Source organism: Austrofundulus limnaeus, unplaced genomic scaffold (genome assembly GCF_001266775.1).
Source record: "Austrofundulus limnaeus strain Quisiro unplaced genomic scaffold, Austrofundulus_limnaeus-1.0 Scaffold75, whole genome shotgun sequence".
In the NCBI taxonomy this organism is placed as follows: Eukaryota; Metazoa; Chordata; class Actinopteri; order Cyprinodontiformes; family Rivulidae; genus Austrofundulus; species Austrofundulus limnaeus.
In genome coordinates, this window is record NW_013952477.1 from 895,680 (window position 1) to 913,802 (window position 18,123).

At 42.2% G+C, this 18,123-nt stretch overlaps 1 protein-coding gene across 9 annotated transcripts in view; it reads left to right on the plus strand.

The window, feature by feature from the left end:
- The window catches only part of camta1a (calmodulin binding transcription activator 1a), a 402,428-nt gene that overhangs the window by 166,118 nt on the left and 218,187 nt on the right, over positions 1–18,123 (plus strand). For all 9 annotated transcript variants that reach the window (XM_014010926.1, XM_014010925.1, XM_014010929.1 and 6 more), the window contains one exon: positions 6,803–6,870. In XM_014010926.1, coding sequence (XP_013866380.1) covers positions 6,803–6,870 — 68 coding nt within the window. The remainder of the gene's footprint in view (positions 1–6,802; positions 6,871–18,123) is intronic.

Here is an 18,123-nt window from a genome sequence, read left to right on the forward strand (position 1 = left end):
TACTTGGCATCTGAAAATACATTTCCTCAAAGGTATTTTGAATTTGAAAAGGGCTGGGCTGAGAAGTAGTATTGGGAGCTCAGCAGACAGTTTCAGTTTCACTTTCAGTTTCACCAGTTGTGTGCTTTGTTGCTGCAGAGATTCTGCAGGAGTCATGGGCGGGGGTGGGGGGTGGGGAGTTGTGCTCTGTGATGAGGAAGATCAGCTTGGAGACACAGCCCAGAGGAGGAGCGGATCCCAAAAGGACGTTTTAGTCCCAACCCGTGGTTTTTGTCCCCCTGCCTGGCTGCTTCAGAACACTACAGGATTTCTCAAACATGCATGAATGAGTCAAAGACTCTGGTCATGTTTTGATAAGAGGATAACATTACAACATGATATAAAACTCAAAAACAGTTTATTTTACATGATATAGCCCCTTTAAGGGGGTGGGGGTGTATTTTCGAGGCGCATAGYTCAATTCTATACCACAATCAAGTAACTATGTTGCCTTCAGATGTTATGAAAATCATATATCAAAAATACATTTGCAAATAAATCAATAAATAAAAATAACTGCATCATAGCCYACCTTAAAATTGGCCTCTGTCTCTTTAAGAACCTCCTATTGTTTCTGACACTCCCACTTCAGCATGTTTTCACAATGCTTCGAGGAGGGGTGCTCTGTGGGGTSGGGGCTCAGCTGCAGACTGAACTCCAGGGAGGAGCTTTGTACAAATAGGCAGAGCTTTGTACCATCAAGCATTTAGACAGCACAATATGGCTACCACAGGAGATTCAAGGATTTCTCAAATAGGCATGAATGAGTGAAAGCAACACTAAAAAAATGATTTTGTGAAATACCCCTCTCCCCCACCACCCACCCACTGAATGTATTTTTGAGGAGATTGAATATTGAACTGTTTTTTTCTGAAAGTTTCTGTTGCTAGTGTATTTTTTTTCAATCACTAAAACATCTGTTGCCAAATATGCAAAGTGATACACGTTTTTTTTTTTTTGTTTTGTTTTTTTTCTGGGGTTGGGGCAGAACAAGTTTGTTGCATTTCACAGTGGAGTAACAGAGTGGACACAGTTTGACTCCCACTTCCCCCTGTCAGGAGGGAGACCTCATGCAGATTCTTATGAGCAGTATGCTGTAGAGGGCATCTTTTTAACCCAGCACAGGGACTCATAGAAGAGCTTCATTCCTCTACAGCAGATGCCAAGTGCATCTGTCAACAGCACACTCTATTGTTGCTTACTTTCACTTTACAAACTCTCTCACTCTCCTCCTCCTCTGTCTCATTTCTCTTAGTTTCTCTCTATTTTCCTCTGTGCTGACCATTTGTCTTGATAGTAGTTCCTCTGCATCCTTTCATGAGATATGCCCAAACAGTCTGAAAGGCTAGCTGGAGGTTACGACCGGCTAAAACAGATTCACTCCACCTGAACACTTTCCCCAGCTTAAAGAGTAATATGASCATATGAGATTGCATAGATATGGTGTGTATGATACATTATTGCTTGTGCATTAAGAATTCATGAAGTATAAACAAAAAATGAATTCAGCTAAGGTGCTTTTGCTTGCAGAATCGAACCAAAGCACACTTTTTTAATCACCATGCCTTCACACCTCTGCTGTTTGAAATCCATTTTTTATTGTCGTGAGGAAAAGAAAAAAAAAACTTTAAACTTTTTCTTCTCCCTCTTTCCTTTTTGATTATCTTCTCCCTTTTCACTAACTCCCGACCCGCCTCCTTCATCCCCCTTTTTCTGTGCTCATCTCCATCTGTGCCTAATTGCATTAGATTTTGTGTGTGTACGCGTTTGTGTGCGAGTGTGTGTGGGTGTAATCTCTTGATTGCCTGGTGCTTCAGTGGACCCCCCCCCCCCACCCCACCCCCCGCCCTCCACAAACGCACTACCAGTCCATTTATGCCTGCCCCTGGTCAGGTTGGTTTCCTGGGCTGCCCTGGAGGAAATATCAGATAACCTGGCACTCCACAGTGAAACCTAGGGTCATCAGGGAGGGCTCTTCTCACCGTATCCGTTCTGCCCCACCCCCCTTCGTTTTCATCCACTTCCTGCTTTCAAGTGCAGGGCAAGGTCAAAGCTTTGAGGATGCATTCCCCAGACTTCACCACGAGGCAGGCTGGAGGCGCTGTGCTCTGCTCTCTAACCAAACTTCCCTCCATCTACTCTTTCACATCTCCCTGCTCCCTCATATTCATTTCATTAGCTCGAGCTTTTACTGAAATCAATACTGTTGCTAAAGTTAGATTTTCTAATACAGCTATTTATTAAGTGCATTTTCATTAGTGTCACTGGAGCACCACTGTAACTGGAATAATACTGTAATTGGCAAACGTATGATGTAATTCTTAAAACATACATTTATTTTATGGTATTTATGTATTTGGTGGAGTGATGACAACATCATAGTAAAGTGACTAAACTTTAAGATGCAGGTGTTTCTTTTAACTTGAAAGTTTGCACAGAAAAGTATCTCGCCTCTTATTTCTTGGCAGCCTAAATGCACAAATTGCAGCCGGAGAGCAGAAACATTATGGATGGTGTTTAGAGACAGGTGCCTGATCTGTCCTGAGATAATGCCCAGACAAACCTATCTCTACTCCTAATGGCACAGTGACAGTTGTTTTAAGTGATCAGGCTTGTCATCCCAAACRCTCTTCTCAACACATCTCTTTGCTCTCATAAATCAAAGATTGCAGAATAAGAGAGGTAAAAACAAAACAACTAACCGCCAGTCATTCAGGAACTATACATCTACACTGGAACCTGTCCATTAGACAACAGATCTGTGTTTGGAACCCTTTGTGCGATGGGAAAGTGAAATGCTTTAGAGACATTCATCTGATCAGGCCCAAGCAGAGTTTCTGCTGAAGTCATCACATTTAATAAATACTATTAGAATTGGGGTTGAGTCAAGCAGTRTGTGTATTTTTCTAAAAGTTTATTGCTCCTGCTCCCACACCAGCCCGTCTTGACGCAAAAACATGAAATGGGATGAATATGTTAGTGTCATATCCGATTTCAAATAGGTAGACTTTTCAAAAGATGATTCTCACTGGAGGAAATGTTGTACCCTCAGAATGGAAATATCATTTGAAGAGCGAGACAGTAAAAGCCAGTCATCTCCAAATGGAAATTTTCTCATGGTGGCTTTCCTTTTCACCTCAGCGGTTACGGGAAAGAGAGGGAGAAAAATGGAGTGAGGGTAGGCATGAACTTTGTAGAGGCTACAAAAKGGGGGCACAAACTGATGAGTGTGGGAGTGACAGCCCCTGAAAGTGTGTTAATGAAGCGCCGTGCGCAGACAGGTACCCAGTAATCAGACCTACTGATTGTAACACTGAAGCAAACACTCCCGCCTCGCCATCAGCCCTGAAACCGCTCCGTCATGTTCCAGCGCGGCCCCCTCTGCTAACAGTGTGTCATAGCTTTTACAGAGACAAAAGCAAATGAGATGGCTGAGTTAGAACAAACAAGCTTCGGGTTGTTGTTTCCCCCRGAAAATGAAAGGCACCCTTATTTGCAACCACCATGTCATTTGGAAAAGTTATTGTTTAGTCTCTGCTTCACTGCAAGCTTTTTGCTGTTTTTTTTTATTGAGATCAGATTTCTGTGGGAGTTTGCCTTAATTTGAGCTAAGCAGTGTACAACACAAACYATGACAGCGTGTGAATACTCGTGAATACAACCTTAACCGAGGGTTGTGTCAGTGAGAAGGGTGATTCACAAAGGAGTGAAGTACAAACWACCTTGCATGAGGYWGATTCTGMCTTTAAGTAGARTAAAGGTGGTAGGTGTGTGTTCAGAGAGCCTCCTTTGAATATTTCCCCAGTGGCGGAGAGCGGGCCAGAGGCAGTGAGGTCAGCAGATAGAGTCCAGGGCTCACTGACGGCAGCTGCTTTGACTTTGATGCACCATCAGTGTTCAGCAGTCTGCTTACACTTTCTCCCTCCCTGCCTCTCGCACCAACTCTCAAGTGTGTTTGCCTAACCCAGACGCGCACTATAGCCTCATGTATAGCCGCCCCATGCAAACTTTGTCTCTTTGCAGCTGTTTAATGGCTGCACGTCTGTTTTTGTTTGTTTCCTCACCATAAGATTATTGCACCTTTATGGCTGGTCGGGGGCTTGGAATAATCCCTGGCATCTGTTCCGACAGGGAGTGGTGAGCGAAGAGCCAGAGGTAGAGGTGCACTTTTTTTTCTTTTTTTTTAAATCTTTCGAAATACGAGACCATGTAGTCCCCTATTTCAACCCCCCCCCCCCCCCCACACACACACACACACACACACCCTCCACTGAGGCAATGGSTGTGGCTCAATTTTAAAGACAGGAGTGATGGAAGGACTGTGTGCAAAGAGTCACAAAGGTCACCAAAGGAGGGTTTTTACTACCCTTTAGTTCTACAAAAACGGACACAGAAAAGCTAAGATCAATAAAATCAATAATTTTTTCGTATTTTTAAAACAAATATGGGTGAAAGTAATGCTGCTTCTASTCCACATTAGTTGTTGGCACTTTATTTTAGTTTTTTTGTCACTGTTCATTTTTCTTTTGTTTATTTATCAGCAGCTCCCGTTCTTCACGGGATGCAACTGCAAATAATCTGGCAATTGTTTTACKCATTCCAGGCTTGAATTTGCAGCCTCAGGTTTACAAAACCGCACCACTGACCACGGATCCACCTCATTGTTCATTTTCCTGTTATATACTGGAAATTATGAAGCATAGAAGCAGCTCAGAGCTCCTCTTGTCAACCTTYACCCCCTTTGAGTCGTTTTGAATTTAAAAATCCGTCTTCTTATGGCTTTCATGCCTCTGGTCGTTAGGCCAGGGGAACAGTAAGTTAATCAACACAGCGTAATCTCCCAGCCAGCACCTGGAGGCGGTATTACCCGCCGTGCTACCACTCCTTTCTCATTTGGGATGCCTGCCAGCCTGGGAACCCTTCACACTGAGACACCCTGCAGCATCCCTGTGGGCTATTGCCAGTCAGCTGTGTCTTGTGCCAGGTCACACTGGTGACACGCCATTAATGAGTCAATTGGAAACCTCTTGTATTTATAAGGAAAAAAACAAGTCTAAAGCATTTTTTAAAAATTTGTATCAACTTGGACTTTGTCACAGCTTCAGTTTTCATTTTAAGCAAATACTTTATGATTTAGTCACTAACATGTCTGTTTWTTCCTGGTATAAGTGACATAGAAGGAACAGAGTGAGGAATGTGAAGACACTGTTTTTTTAATATCCACTCTGTAATGGTCCCTTGTCAATTAAAAGCCACTGCACCTTTAATTAAGTATTATTTTTCTGTTTAATCAAGTGACTTTTTAACAAATAAAAATACACTTTTTTGTTGTAATATTGGGGATGTTAATGTAACATGCTGAGAGCCTCATGTGGCCATTAGAGGAACTGCAGATTTTGGCACTTCCACGTATTGTTAAACTTTAGGGTTATGTATCATGCTTTTAAATCCTTTCCATATTTAAATCATTCAGTGGAACTGCAATGCTTTGGTCTTTCCTCCTTTTTGTAACTCCACAAGCCCCCATTTGTCCCYTTTTCTGAGATGTGTCTCAAAGCAACTCATTTTTTGGCTGTYTCTTTCAATCCAAACGAGACACTTCACACCCTGCMCCCCTGCAGCCTCCAGACTGGTTCATTCCATTTTGTTAAAAGGACTTAAGCTGTGCAGAAACTTTATTTACAAATTAATTACTAAACGAGTTCAAAACTTTCCTAAAAAGTATATAGATATCTACACAGAACCGAGAGAGAACAAGTTMAAATTTTATGCACTCCTAGAGACTCCAAGTACACAACAAAATGSAATTAACGGACAAAAAATTGGATATGTCCCCTTTAATATCTGTGGACAGTATTGCTTYGTATGGACAGGTACATCAGGAGAGAGTGACGTTCTGAGAAAATAAGAAAACAATGTTATTGTGTAAGCATGTCTGTCCCAGTGTCTTGCTCTCTGTAAGAATCTGACAAAATGTTCTTGTGAAGAGTGAATTGCCGCCTGTCACTGGTAATCAATGGGTTGTCAGCCATTATCCAAAGTTCTTTTATTTCTGCCCATTAGTTTGGTGAGAAAATGGCTGGGTATGGGCTAACRTGTCCCCCCTCAAACAGATGCAGTTGGCACAGTGAGCTTGGGAAACATGTTTGAAGTGTTGTTGTTTATGCCAGTGGCATTTTAGGCTTTTTAAAAAAATTATCAGTGTTTCAGTGCATATAGCTTCATTTTTTGTACACAACTGACTCCAAAGGATCCGCAGCTTTTTTCTGAAGTAAAGCAGAACAAATGCATGTCAATATTGTGAGACTTGTGTGTAATTATTATTCAAAGGTTAAAGAGTGGATTGATCCATAGAAGAGTGTCAAGGGCAGATCAAAGGGATTTGGGGGAGGATCGGACCTAAAATGTTAAAAGCTCCTCGCTCTCAAACACAGAGATGTCAATCTCTCTGAGAGCACCTTGATGTCCTCAGAGGAGAACTTGATCAAAGCTTTCATAACAAAGATGGTCTCAGAAGATGATCTGACCTCAGATGCATCCCACTTCTGTCTTTCATTTTACTTCTACCAGGGTGCGTTTACCTGCCTGAACTCCACAGCACCGGCCCTGTTTCCATCTTTCTTTTGTTTGTTCTGCTGGTTAGACTGTCTGAATATCAATGAAGCAGCCTCACAAATGTATTACAAACACAAGAGAACAGTGATTAAAGATGACATATCTAAGCCTCACTCCTTTCCTCTTCCCTCTCTTCACTCTTTCGCAGGAGATTGCAGCTTACTTGATAACATTTGAAAAGCATGAAGAATGGCTAACGACATCCCCTAAAACAAGGTAAGACAATTACACTCCTGTCCTCTTTTAAACATACTTTTTTCAGGATTCATAGCCTCATAACTATTACATTCAAGGAGCTAAAATTACCATATTTTGTTTTACATATCTTTTTAAGACAGTTTACCGACCTCTCTCAAGTTCATGGTGGGGTGTTTAATTTTACAGGCTGCTGATGGCTGTTTGGAAAAGTTCACAGTTTGCAGATACATCAGAGAATATTAATACCAGCTAATAAGCGCCTTTTAGCATCCCAATTAACATAATAGGCATTAGCACAACATCTGCTTTGAATGGTATGTTAATGTGCTCATATCATACACTCACCACTCAGCAGTCGRGGTCAGAAGTTACTCCCACATGTGGAACAAAATGCCAAGAGTACCTATGATATTTGGAAAAGAGTAGGGAGATATRTTGTTAAAAATGCATTTGGAGATGGGGAAAAACACATTCTTGGCTTTTTAGCYCAGTCTAACAAGGAGAATTTCATATCAGCCTGTGCGTTTGTGACAAAAATGAACATGATGTAATTATATAGCATCTCTAAGTTGATAATAATGWATGTGATTCAGACATTTGACAGCATTAGATTGTTCTTTGAGTTTATTTAGCTAATGTATTTATAATTAGACAGCAACAGGAATCATATTCTTGGCCTTTTTTTTGGAATATCACAACTTTCATACAGACTAACCAATCACTGAACTGCAAATACACAGCGCTGAYGCAATTGTCYTTTTTTTWAATAAAGATTACATGTTTTTAGTAGTGTAACAGTATGAGTCACAGTTTGGTATTATCTCAGTATGAGTGACAGTACAGATTCAGTACAACAGTGGAAAAAACAACAACAAATGTTAGATTTGTTTGTTTTAAGTGGACAATAACTCCCCCAGAAACAGAGAGAGTAAAACAAACTACACTTGCTAGTAGTGATGATCTAAGGTAGCAGGTCATGAACAGCAAGACAAGATTTGTCAACTACTAACTTCACTATAAAAAATAGTCACATTGTATTGTCTTTTTTTTTTAACCCAATTTGAACTGTGGACAGTGTCCTCGGGGCTTTGTGTCAAATAGAACATTTGCAGACAGTTTTATAAACTCCAGAAAGGTATATTTTTCAGGATTAAAAAAAAATACAAAAAACAAATAAAGCAAAATAAGAAACGTCTCCTTCATTTAATTTGACCTAGACTTGATAAAAAATTGAAAAGCAATACAGAGCTGAATAATGTCTGCTAATGTTAAAATACAACATAAACAACATGTGAAATGCTCACCAAGCTTGTAAGTAAGCAAGTGCAATTATGGGAACGTGACACTTTATATCACTAAATACACAAAATGCCTACCATAGGGATAACAACATGTACATTATATCACATTATTTTGCCATATCTGTAGACTTCTTGATCTCCAATACTACCCTGAATCAGGAAACTGGCGATTGTGTATGTTCTTCTGTATGTTATTGTGAAACAGTCATTCATGCTTTGTTTGATGTAGAGGGCCTTTAAACTTATCKTCCTCTGCTTCTTTTATGCCATGTGGTGAATTGCAAAATACAGTTGGATACAGTATGAAACAGATTCTACTGTATATGAGAGTGAGATCATCTGTGACCAACGTATTCATGGTGTACTTCAATGTACCTGTGCCAAATGCCTGCATACCGTTACACTCCTAATGTTCATACATTTAAAATAGGTCAAATATATATATATATATATATATATATATATATATATATATATACATATTTGTTTGCTGGGTTTTCATRTTGACATTTTGTACAATCCACGTCCACGTGTAAATAGACTCGGCTTTGAGTTTATTGTTTACCCCACCTCGTCACTTTCCCTCTACCTTGGAGAGGCATTGATAATAGTTCTGCATAAAGACACTGCCAATTAGTATATCGCTCATGTGTAATTACCAGCAGAAAGAGCTGAATGATTCTTTGCTTTTTCTGTTTCATTTTATTTATTTAAAATAAGACCCTCTCCATCTCGGTATATTTAAATTCAATGCAGGGTTCGTGCAACCTTCAGATGTAGCCTTTATAGTTAGTCACCWTTATTACTTTCTTCAAAATACACATTATTATCTGCCTGTATTGTAAAAAATGACCTTCAGGGAACATAAATTCAAAACGGTTTAAAGAAGAAGAAGAAAAAAAAAACATCCCATGCTTTCTGTGCTAGAATATCACAAATGCTACAAATGCTTTGCTGCCCAAGACATGACTTTCCAAAAATGTGTGGGGCTCGAGAGATTTTTGTTCCAGTGATGTTTTAAACAAGTGTTTCTCAGGATGCTCCTAGCTACAGTATGTCACCTCTGAGGCTCTGCTTTGCAGTGGTCAGTTCCCAGAGGACTCACATTGGTCATGTCTCAGTGCGGGTGTTGGCATCTCAGATGCGTCTCCGGGGAGCGACTCCACCAGTGCACCTATAGATGTGACCAAACACCTGACAAGATGACAACACAGCCCAGATTTTAGCGCAGCCATCAATACAGGACAAAGATGACTGTGAGGCTGTGGGTTCACTGTGTGCATGTGTTCTCGAATGGGAGAGTCAGAGTGAAATGTTCTCAGGGACGTCAGCGACAGGTTGGGGTGTAGTGATGGATGTAATGGAGAGGAGGGTTGGGGWGAGGTGAAAGCATGTAGCTTGTGTGTGATTGATGGGAGATGATTGATGGCTAGCCTCTACACGAAAAGCATTTCATTCAAGGTCAAGTGTGAGAGGTCACGTTCAGGACACCTGTGGTTAAGCACAGCCTTATCATTTGTCATCGCACACCTTAAGGTGTATGTGTCTGGTTATRAACGTGTCTAATTGTGGTTGAGCTGTCTGCATGTCTGTTTATGGGATGACCCCTGTGGGGAATAGGCTAAGAAGGCTAATKCTTCCTCGGTGAGTGCCTCCAGACTGGGTCAGCGGGGTATGATTGAAGGCAGAGATAAGCAGCAGGGTTGTACACAGAGAGGCGCAGCACTGCGCGGCTGCTCAGCACGCATGTAACAACTCTGACACATGCAGGTCATAAACAGAGGAGTGGGCCGCASCCAGAGCGCAAGGAGCTGACGCCAGCTGTTTGACCAAGGTGACACACAATGCAGGACATGCCCTGAATAGAGATGGCATTCTGTCAACTCCAGGAAGATAAAATGAAGTGGACCGAACGCATGCACGCACAGATGCCTTTTATGAGGCGTGTGCTGCTGATGCATGCAGCCGAAGCCTGTACAGTACCAAGCACAGCCAGTGCAGTCTTTTGTTTTGGTCTGTTTCTGTTTGTTTATCATTTCAAAATCTGAAGCATGCCAAGGGAGAGTGGTGGAATGCTGAGTGATTGATGCGCTTAGCTCGAGTAATACACATTCCTTTTTAGATAGGAAGTGCAACAGTGCTTAAAATCAATACCAGTGTTCTCCCACTGACTGCTCGAACAGCACTACAGCTAATTCAGGCCGCACCTGTCAGAGCTGGGGAAATCTTTCCCTACTCGGGCCTTACACTTTAATTTACACCAACAGCCTTTCTGCCTTCCATTTCCATTAAAGGGAGAGCCTGGCATTATGGCTTTAATGAAGGCCACAGCCAAGCTGTGATTTAGGATGGCCGTTACCTTGCACCTTCACTCCACAGGAGGGAACACACTTATAGGCRCAATTAGGATTTCCTCTACTGCTGCTTTCTAGATAGCCATACTCTTTCATTCCCTTTGCCTCTTTAAAGATGTGTCCATGTAGCTTCTGCTGATGGGATGCAAAGGTGCCTGTGGGATCAGAGTGAAAACAGAAGGAAGGCAAAGGATTGTGGTTCCAAATGTCGGCATTAACATTTGATGTGACCTCATCATGGGCGTAACATTGGCCTCCTGTTGAGAGCGGGCGCTTATTGTTCATCATAAATGAYGCAAATGTCCCTTTGAGGGGCTTTTTCCAAGGTGTTTGAATGCTGACAGATGGGRTAACTGTTGACTGAATGGTGTCACAAATTGGTCAGCCCAAATAYGTAATAGACACCTGTGTATCGTTTTGAGGTAACTCATTATTTTGAGCATCCTGTAGCTATCACAATTTCACGTTGGAGTGCATTAGGATTTCTGCTCTTCACTGTCTGTTTTATGGGACTTGTTAACTTCATCTCACCTTACACCAAACCCCAAATAGTCATGTGTTTATTTATATAATGTTTAGTAGACTGTGTCAGCTGTGTGCTTTGACTTGTGTGCACAAGGTTGGAATACCTAAATTTATACAGGTGCCTGCAGTGCTTGACTACAGAACCCGCTCTCTCACACACCTACACATTGTATATTGAAACTATCCAACAATAAGCGCCGGTCCTCTGAGGGTCCTGCAGTGACACTRAACCCAGCCGCCTCCATGTCCCTGCGCAATAGCCCTCTCTCCTCCCACATCCACAGCAACAACCATAGCTACAGCGGCTGCAGCCCTCCAAAATGAATTCAAGTCCCATTAGACAGCTTCCAAAGACAATGCTTTTATTAAAACCTACAGCAGTGGCGCCACCCCAGAGGCGCAGGAACACCAACAACAGTGTCAAGCAGAACTAAAAGGCAGCTTGAAATCTGCTAATGACTGTTTGTTTGCTATTGTGCACGGAAGCTGTGACTTTGTACTGAATTTAGTGTCTAAAAACGGTTTATAGCAGGGATTGTGGATTGTGCTTATTCCTGTGTACACATGTGTAAATGTTCTTATGTGGAGGTATTGTTGCGAGCTTGAGAGACCAGCACTTTGCCTTTGAAAATCACACTGTGTCTGAACAAATGTATTGAGATGCCATGTGTCACCACAAGTGAGAACGTGTGTGTGTTTTGAATGGAAAACGTAGTCCTTGTGTTTTTGTTTTGACTGGAGAGGTGGCGTTGGAGTGAGTCTGCCACGGCGAATGAGACCTCCCCCAAGCCTTCTGCGTAAACCGCATCTCTGTCAGCCACTGTGGCAGATGGTGTGAAGAAGTGCTGGACTTTCCATGCAGGCTTCTGTGTGTATGCATGAGAGGGTTGAGGGGCTGATGTGTAAGACGTGCCTGAGAAGCAAGTCGGATAGTGTTTGGCCCTAATGCGTTGTGGCACTGGCTGGCTGGCTGGCAGAGTTTCAGAGGAGAGGAGGGGAAAGGACAGTAGCAGCAGGAGCGAGACACAGCGAGGGGAATGGCACACAAAAAAGCGGGATGCAAACGGGAACMAAGGCACGAAAGATGAAGAGGTATTTGATAAAACTACATTGGATCCAAAACAGAAGGACTTGTGGCACTGACCCAAGCTGGAGTTATGAAATTAATCCATCATGTCAAGTAAATACGAAGAGACAGTTTGGTAACGCGACCTAGTGTCATTGCCTTCATCACTCTCTTCTACTTGTCCTTCTTCTCTATTGTTTTTTTTAATATCCCATCTCATCCCGAGTAAATTTTTAGTTTGTGGAATAGTGACTSTTGGCCACTCCGTTGTGTCAGGCCCTGAAGGACACTATATCCCGCTGCTTCCAGCTAGTCAACAGCCRTGACAAGGACAGCCATGCCCACCTGGTGTCTCGCAGGCTGGGCGAAATAAAGCCCACCGGGGAGAGCGGAATGGACAGGAGCGAGGTGAACCCAGGCAGCACGGAAGGAGGAGTGAATGAAAGAGAAAATGAAAAATGGTCTCAGAAGGAAGAGTGAATTTGATTGAGCGAGAGCAGTTTAGAAAATGGAAACATGTCGATAAGAGGAGCGAACAGACGAGATGGAGATGGGAGGGATGGTGATGGATAGGGTGAGGACGAGAAGGAGCGAGGGAGGAACGGATTTACGCAAATAGACGAAAGAGCAGGAAAGAGATGGAATAGAGAGGGATTGAGCTGACATATAGGAGGGGGAGGGAAGGAACGAGGGGGAAAACATAGAGTGGGTAAACAGCAGATAGAGGTGGAGGGAGGTGAGCAATGGATTTAACTGACAGATACAGAAAAGTCCTGTGGTTTTGGGGCATGGGAGAAGAGAATGCAAACGGTCAATAGATTACAGCTAGTGTTGTGCCAAGTCCAAGAGCCTTAGTCTGCTCGCCAACTTAATAGTGCCTCATGTTTGTCTGTCCTCTAAAGTAATGCCCAATCTGAGCCCAGGGAAGCAGCCTGAGCCTGAGGCTAGTGGAAATGGACAGGGGACTAGATATATGTTAGTTCACATCCAAGCTGCTGTATATTACACTGGCCAGCTTGCTCACTAGAGACTATTCAGTACAACTTAGAACATCATCTTGCTTTATCGTCTTTATTCCCTCAAAAGGGTTTCTCATAAAGACCAAGAAGGGCAGGATCAGTCAGAGGAATTAATGTTGTTTTAAGGTGGGCCCTTTTTGGATGGTAATCAATACTGAAGTGTACAGCTGTGATAAAGTTATCCAAGCCATCCTAGTTGAGGAATATTGTGCAGTACAGATAGACAAAAGCARCATAAAAAACAATGACACCTAGAGTCTTTCTTGCCATGCCAGTTTGGGGAAAGAGGTGGAGAGAAGTGAGGTATGCAGCCAGTAACTGGCCACAGGAGAGCGGGGATAAATAAATAGAAGAGGAAGTTGATGTCAAGCAGGTGTTCAAGGAGAAAGTGTCAGCCAAGCAGGCAGAGATGGGGAGAAGTGCTGCCTCGGCAGCCTGATAATAAAGACTTAATTCAATTAGCGCTTCTGCACCGGTGAGCAGCGTGCAGGCTGGCTGTCACGGAGCAGGCCGCGGATRCAGCTGATCTCAGCCCCAGCCACCACGTACACGTACCAGCCCTGCGCCCCACAGGCCTGTCTCCTCCCTCYGGCACTCTCTCACTCGCACAACGTAGACCCGACAATATATTTTTTTTTACACCTGAGTCACTGAGCCGTCCAGACACTAAACTCTGCCTACACGCTCCAACACGGTGCTTGACTCTCATTTCTCTCCATCATTTCTACTGTTAGGCTAAACTTTTTTTTTAGTTTTTCTCTTTTTTTCTTTGATATTCTATTTTTTTGGCCCCCCTCTGCTCTCCASCCCCTCTCGTACCATTCTCTTCCACCTCGTTACAGTGCTCTGTTGGGGCCGAATGATAGTCTGTTCCTCAGCACGGTAAGGACTGTGACAGTGAATCCCTATTTTCAGCCGAACGTGCCCTAGTCTCCAGCTGGGTAGAGTCCTGTAGGCATATGGTGTAACGGATAGCAGATCCCGGGCCTGTAGGAAGTCCTGGGGGGCATTTCAGTTAAAAACAGGTTCCCGTCCCACGCACTGCTCCATGCCACTCTACTGTACCATGCTGTGCTTTGGGCGTGACCAGGAAGCACCTGTTCCTGAGCAGTCGCATCACGATCCCAAGGGTGTTACAGCAGCACTGCTACACACTGCAAAACATACTAATTCAGTTCACTTCAATTCAGTATATTTATATTGCACCAAGTCACAACAAAATGTCGTCTTAGGACACTGTACAAAAARAATCAATCTAATAAGGCCAACAGATTGTGTTGAATCTGCACTTCATCACAGTCTCCCATCCTGAGCAGCACATTGGCAGCAGCGGAAAGGAAATGATGTCATAAAAAGTTCCAAACGCRCAGGACAGAGTGAGCGAGGAAGAACAGGAAGCATCTGAGCATCAACGCGAGAAGAAGGAGGAGGAGGTGGAGGAGGAAGAAAAAGGACAGGACACACAGTTTCAGTGATATTGTTTGCAGTTATGTAAAGAAAAGGAGAAAATAGGTCCTGGCTGGCTGCCAGAGAGCTCGGTGAATCACCAGCAAAGAACAAGCACGACATGAGTGTGCAGAAACACACACACACGCACGCACGCACGCACGCACACAGGCACACATTATGTCCCATTTCTTCTCCCCAACTGAGCTTCCTAGTACAGGAAGTACAACAAATGAGAAGTTGCCATGTGGCGTTATTAAATGAGTGAAAATGTGAAATAGCAGGATCRAACATTTGCACTTTTTTTTCCAGTAAGTAATAAAAAAAAGTGCAGCAACCTGACTCTCTGTGTGCCCTTTGTATCAAGGCCATTCATTCAAGGAGAGTCCAGGTCCGTACCTTCGTTTGGTTAACCTTTGCCTTTTATCCATCTGGTGTACTCTCACTGTCTGTTTTTATCTTCTTGACCTTAAATTTGTTTCTCAAATACACCAGAAAATGTGTTGAAACCCTCGCTCACTCGCTACCATAAAATCCTGGGGTTTGTCCGTTCGGTCCTGAAATCTGAAAACTAGACGTTTGGTTCTGATGAAACATCATTATGAATGTATTGGATTAATACCTCTGAGTTGCACACCTCTGCCCTTTTCCTCAGTGAGTACTTCAGTAAAGGCAGGACCTATACTACCTTAACTGCTTCATTAAAGATGGGTAAGGATGGAGTGTGCCCGATAGCCACAAATTAATTTTGCATTAGTGAATTAATCAATCCAAATAGAAGACAATTGATAAATTATTCAAATCTTTTTTGTCAGGCACGTTTGAGAGGAGTGCACAGTTGGAAAGGTAAGAACCATGCAGATTGGATAAATTAATATGTATGTCTTATTCACGATTAAGGTGAAGAAAAGGAAAAATTGCTATCAGTTCAGTGTGTTTAAATAAACGGATATAGTTAAAAGTGTTTGAGAGAGTTTTCTTTTTTTCATTAAGTTCCAGTTCAAATTTTGCAGTTTATTTTTGCAGGTTAACAAACTGAACTTTGAAAGGAAAAACAAAATAAAAAGAATAGATAATCTTTCCTTTTTATATGCCAGGAGCAAAAACACTTTTTTAAGTACAAAAGTTATTCTCTTCATTTGTAACTCTCTGTTGTCTTACTAGAAAGAATCCAAATTTTTAATTATACTTTTCATTATTTTTGTTTTATCATTTCTCAGTGAAGTAAACTTTCTGTTTTGAATTTTTTGTTTGCCTAAAGTTGTTTCTCCAACAAGGGTCTTTAAAATTACAAATAATTCTGCACTTGACTAAAAGGGAAAAAAGCTGGASATATTAAAACTATCATGTCAAAAGGAAAATGAAGGGTTGCGGTCACTTACACAGGGGCGGTTCGAGGGGCAGGRCAACAGGAGCAACGACCCCAGCTGAAATCTGATTGAAGTGCCCCATTTCTGTCAATCATCTGTCCTTTGCCTGAGAGGGATGATGGTGGATGCAGTTCCATATCCAAACACTAGTGGCGCTAATGAGTCCAACATGAATCAAGCTTACAGAAGTCTTCTTCTGTTCTTAAAGGGCCAATATTATGTGTTTCTCAGGCATATATTTAAATAATATACCATAATAAAGTATATATGTCAMCTTTAGCTGTTATTAAAATGCTGTTTTTATGTTTAAATATAAAATAAACTTATCTTCTCATCACTTCCTCTTCTAAACGCCTTGAAATTGGCCTATCTCTTTAAGAATCTGCTTCTGTTCCGTTTTGGGGTGGGGGGGGGTTGCACGTGTGCTATGATGCAGTTTACTTGGCATGACCTTCAACTGACAAACAGCTGGATTTCCTCACATGCTGTGTTTGAGAGTATTTTATTAATGCACTGTAAAAATGCATGTAAAATTGGTAAGGAGAATTTAATGTGCAAGCTTTTAAAAATTAAATTACAAGTGTTTAAACATGTGTGACTGGTTATATGTACACACCTTACCTAAACCAGGGATTTGTGTGTAATGATTTTGAACAAATGCTCGGCCCCCTTGATTGCCCCCTTACTCAGAGAAACCTTAGCTCCACCACTGCACTTGCAGATGATGTGCCTGTTGAATATACAATAATGTGGCTTGTAAATGTGCCCCTCTGTCCACTCAAACTTCTCACAAAGTAAGCTATCTGTATGTTTTCTGTGTTTGTTTGTGTGTGTGTGTGGGGGGGGGGGTGATTTGTGCGTGTGTGTGGAGTTGGTGGTGGTGGTTTCAATATAATTTCACAGTGAGATGATAATGCTCTTTGGATGATAATGGTTGAAAGACATAAAATGTATCAGTGAGCGCAGGTTTAAAAACTTGTCCACTCTCTGCTCAGTGCTTCGCTGCTCTTTATGTCACCAGACGTTGTTACAGAGGCTGCCGAGCATCAAAGTGTGCAGCACCAGCACGTAATGTGCACCTTGGTTTGTGCCTGAAAGACAAAAACGGAGCATGAGGCACACATACTGCCGCATTGAGGGTTAAAGGAAAAGACAGACAGGAAAAATGGAGAAATGTGATGGTTGGCATGGCTCTGTTCTAACCCCGACCATCGAGTAGGCGCGACGTTGTTCAGGATTTCCTTCTGAAGTTTTATGCTGTAAAATTCTGCTCAGCTGCTTTGTGTTGACGTATTTGTATATCTATTGATCTACAGACCCGGCACAGTTGTTGCAGCCTAGAGGGCTCCCTTCAAAATTGTTTGTGTGCCGTGTAGAATCTAAATTATCCAGCATTGCCATCATTTGTAAATAATTCAGGGTGCATTCTTTAGCTAGAGGTAGTGCGAAGACAAAAAGTTGAAATGCTGCTGATGGAAAGCCTGGTGATGAGCGAACGCTCAAACAACTTTAAATTTGAGTTAGCAGGACACAGGCAGGACAGATTTGTACATAGCCTCCAACTTTTTTTTAAATGGGTTCATTCAAAAAGAAAAACAAAACCATAAGTGTGAGTTTTCCACGAGTACAAGTTTTTCTGAGTAAGCCAACCATTCGGCAGTTCTAAGAGTTTGAGGCCGTGTCTTTCAACTAGAAAAGAGGTAGAACACTCCTTCAGAGTTTGGTATTAATATTGACATCAAAATGAAGGAATTCAAGTATGTAGAAGAATTGTTCACAAGAGATGRCAGGATGGAGTGGGAGATGGGTTGATGGATGGAGGCTTCAACTGCAATAACAATTTGTTGCTCTGAGGTGAAGAAGTAGCTGTGAAAAGGCAAAGCTTTTGATATACTGGTTCATCTATGTTCCAACCATCACTTGAGGTCATGAGGTAAGGATCATGACAAACAGAACAAAACAACAGATTCAAGCCGCCAACAAAAGCTCTGTATGTAAAGTGGCCGGGCTCAGACAGAGGCTACGTTCACACTGCAGGCAAATCCGACCCAAATCCGATTTTTTTGACCCATCTGACTCATTTCCGATTTTTTTTACGACAGTCTGAATGAGACAAATCCGATTTTTTCAAATCCGACCCAGGCCGTTTCAGTATGTGGTTTTAAATCGGATATATATCTGATGTTTTCA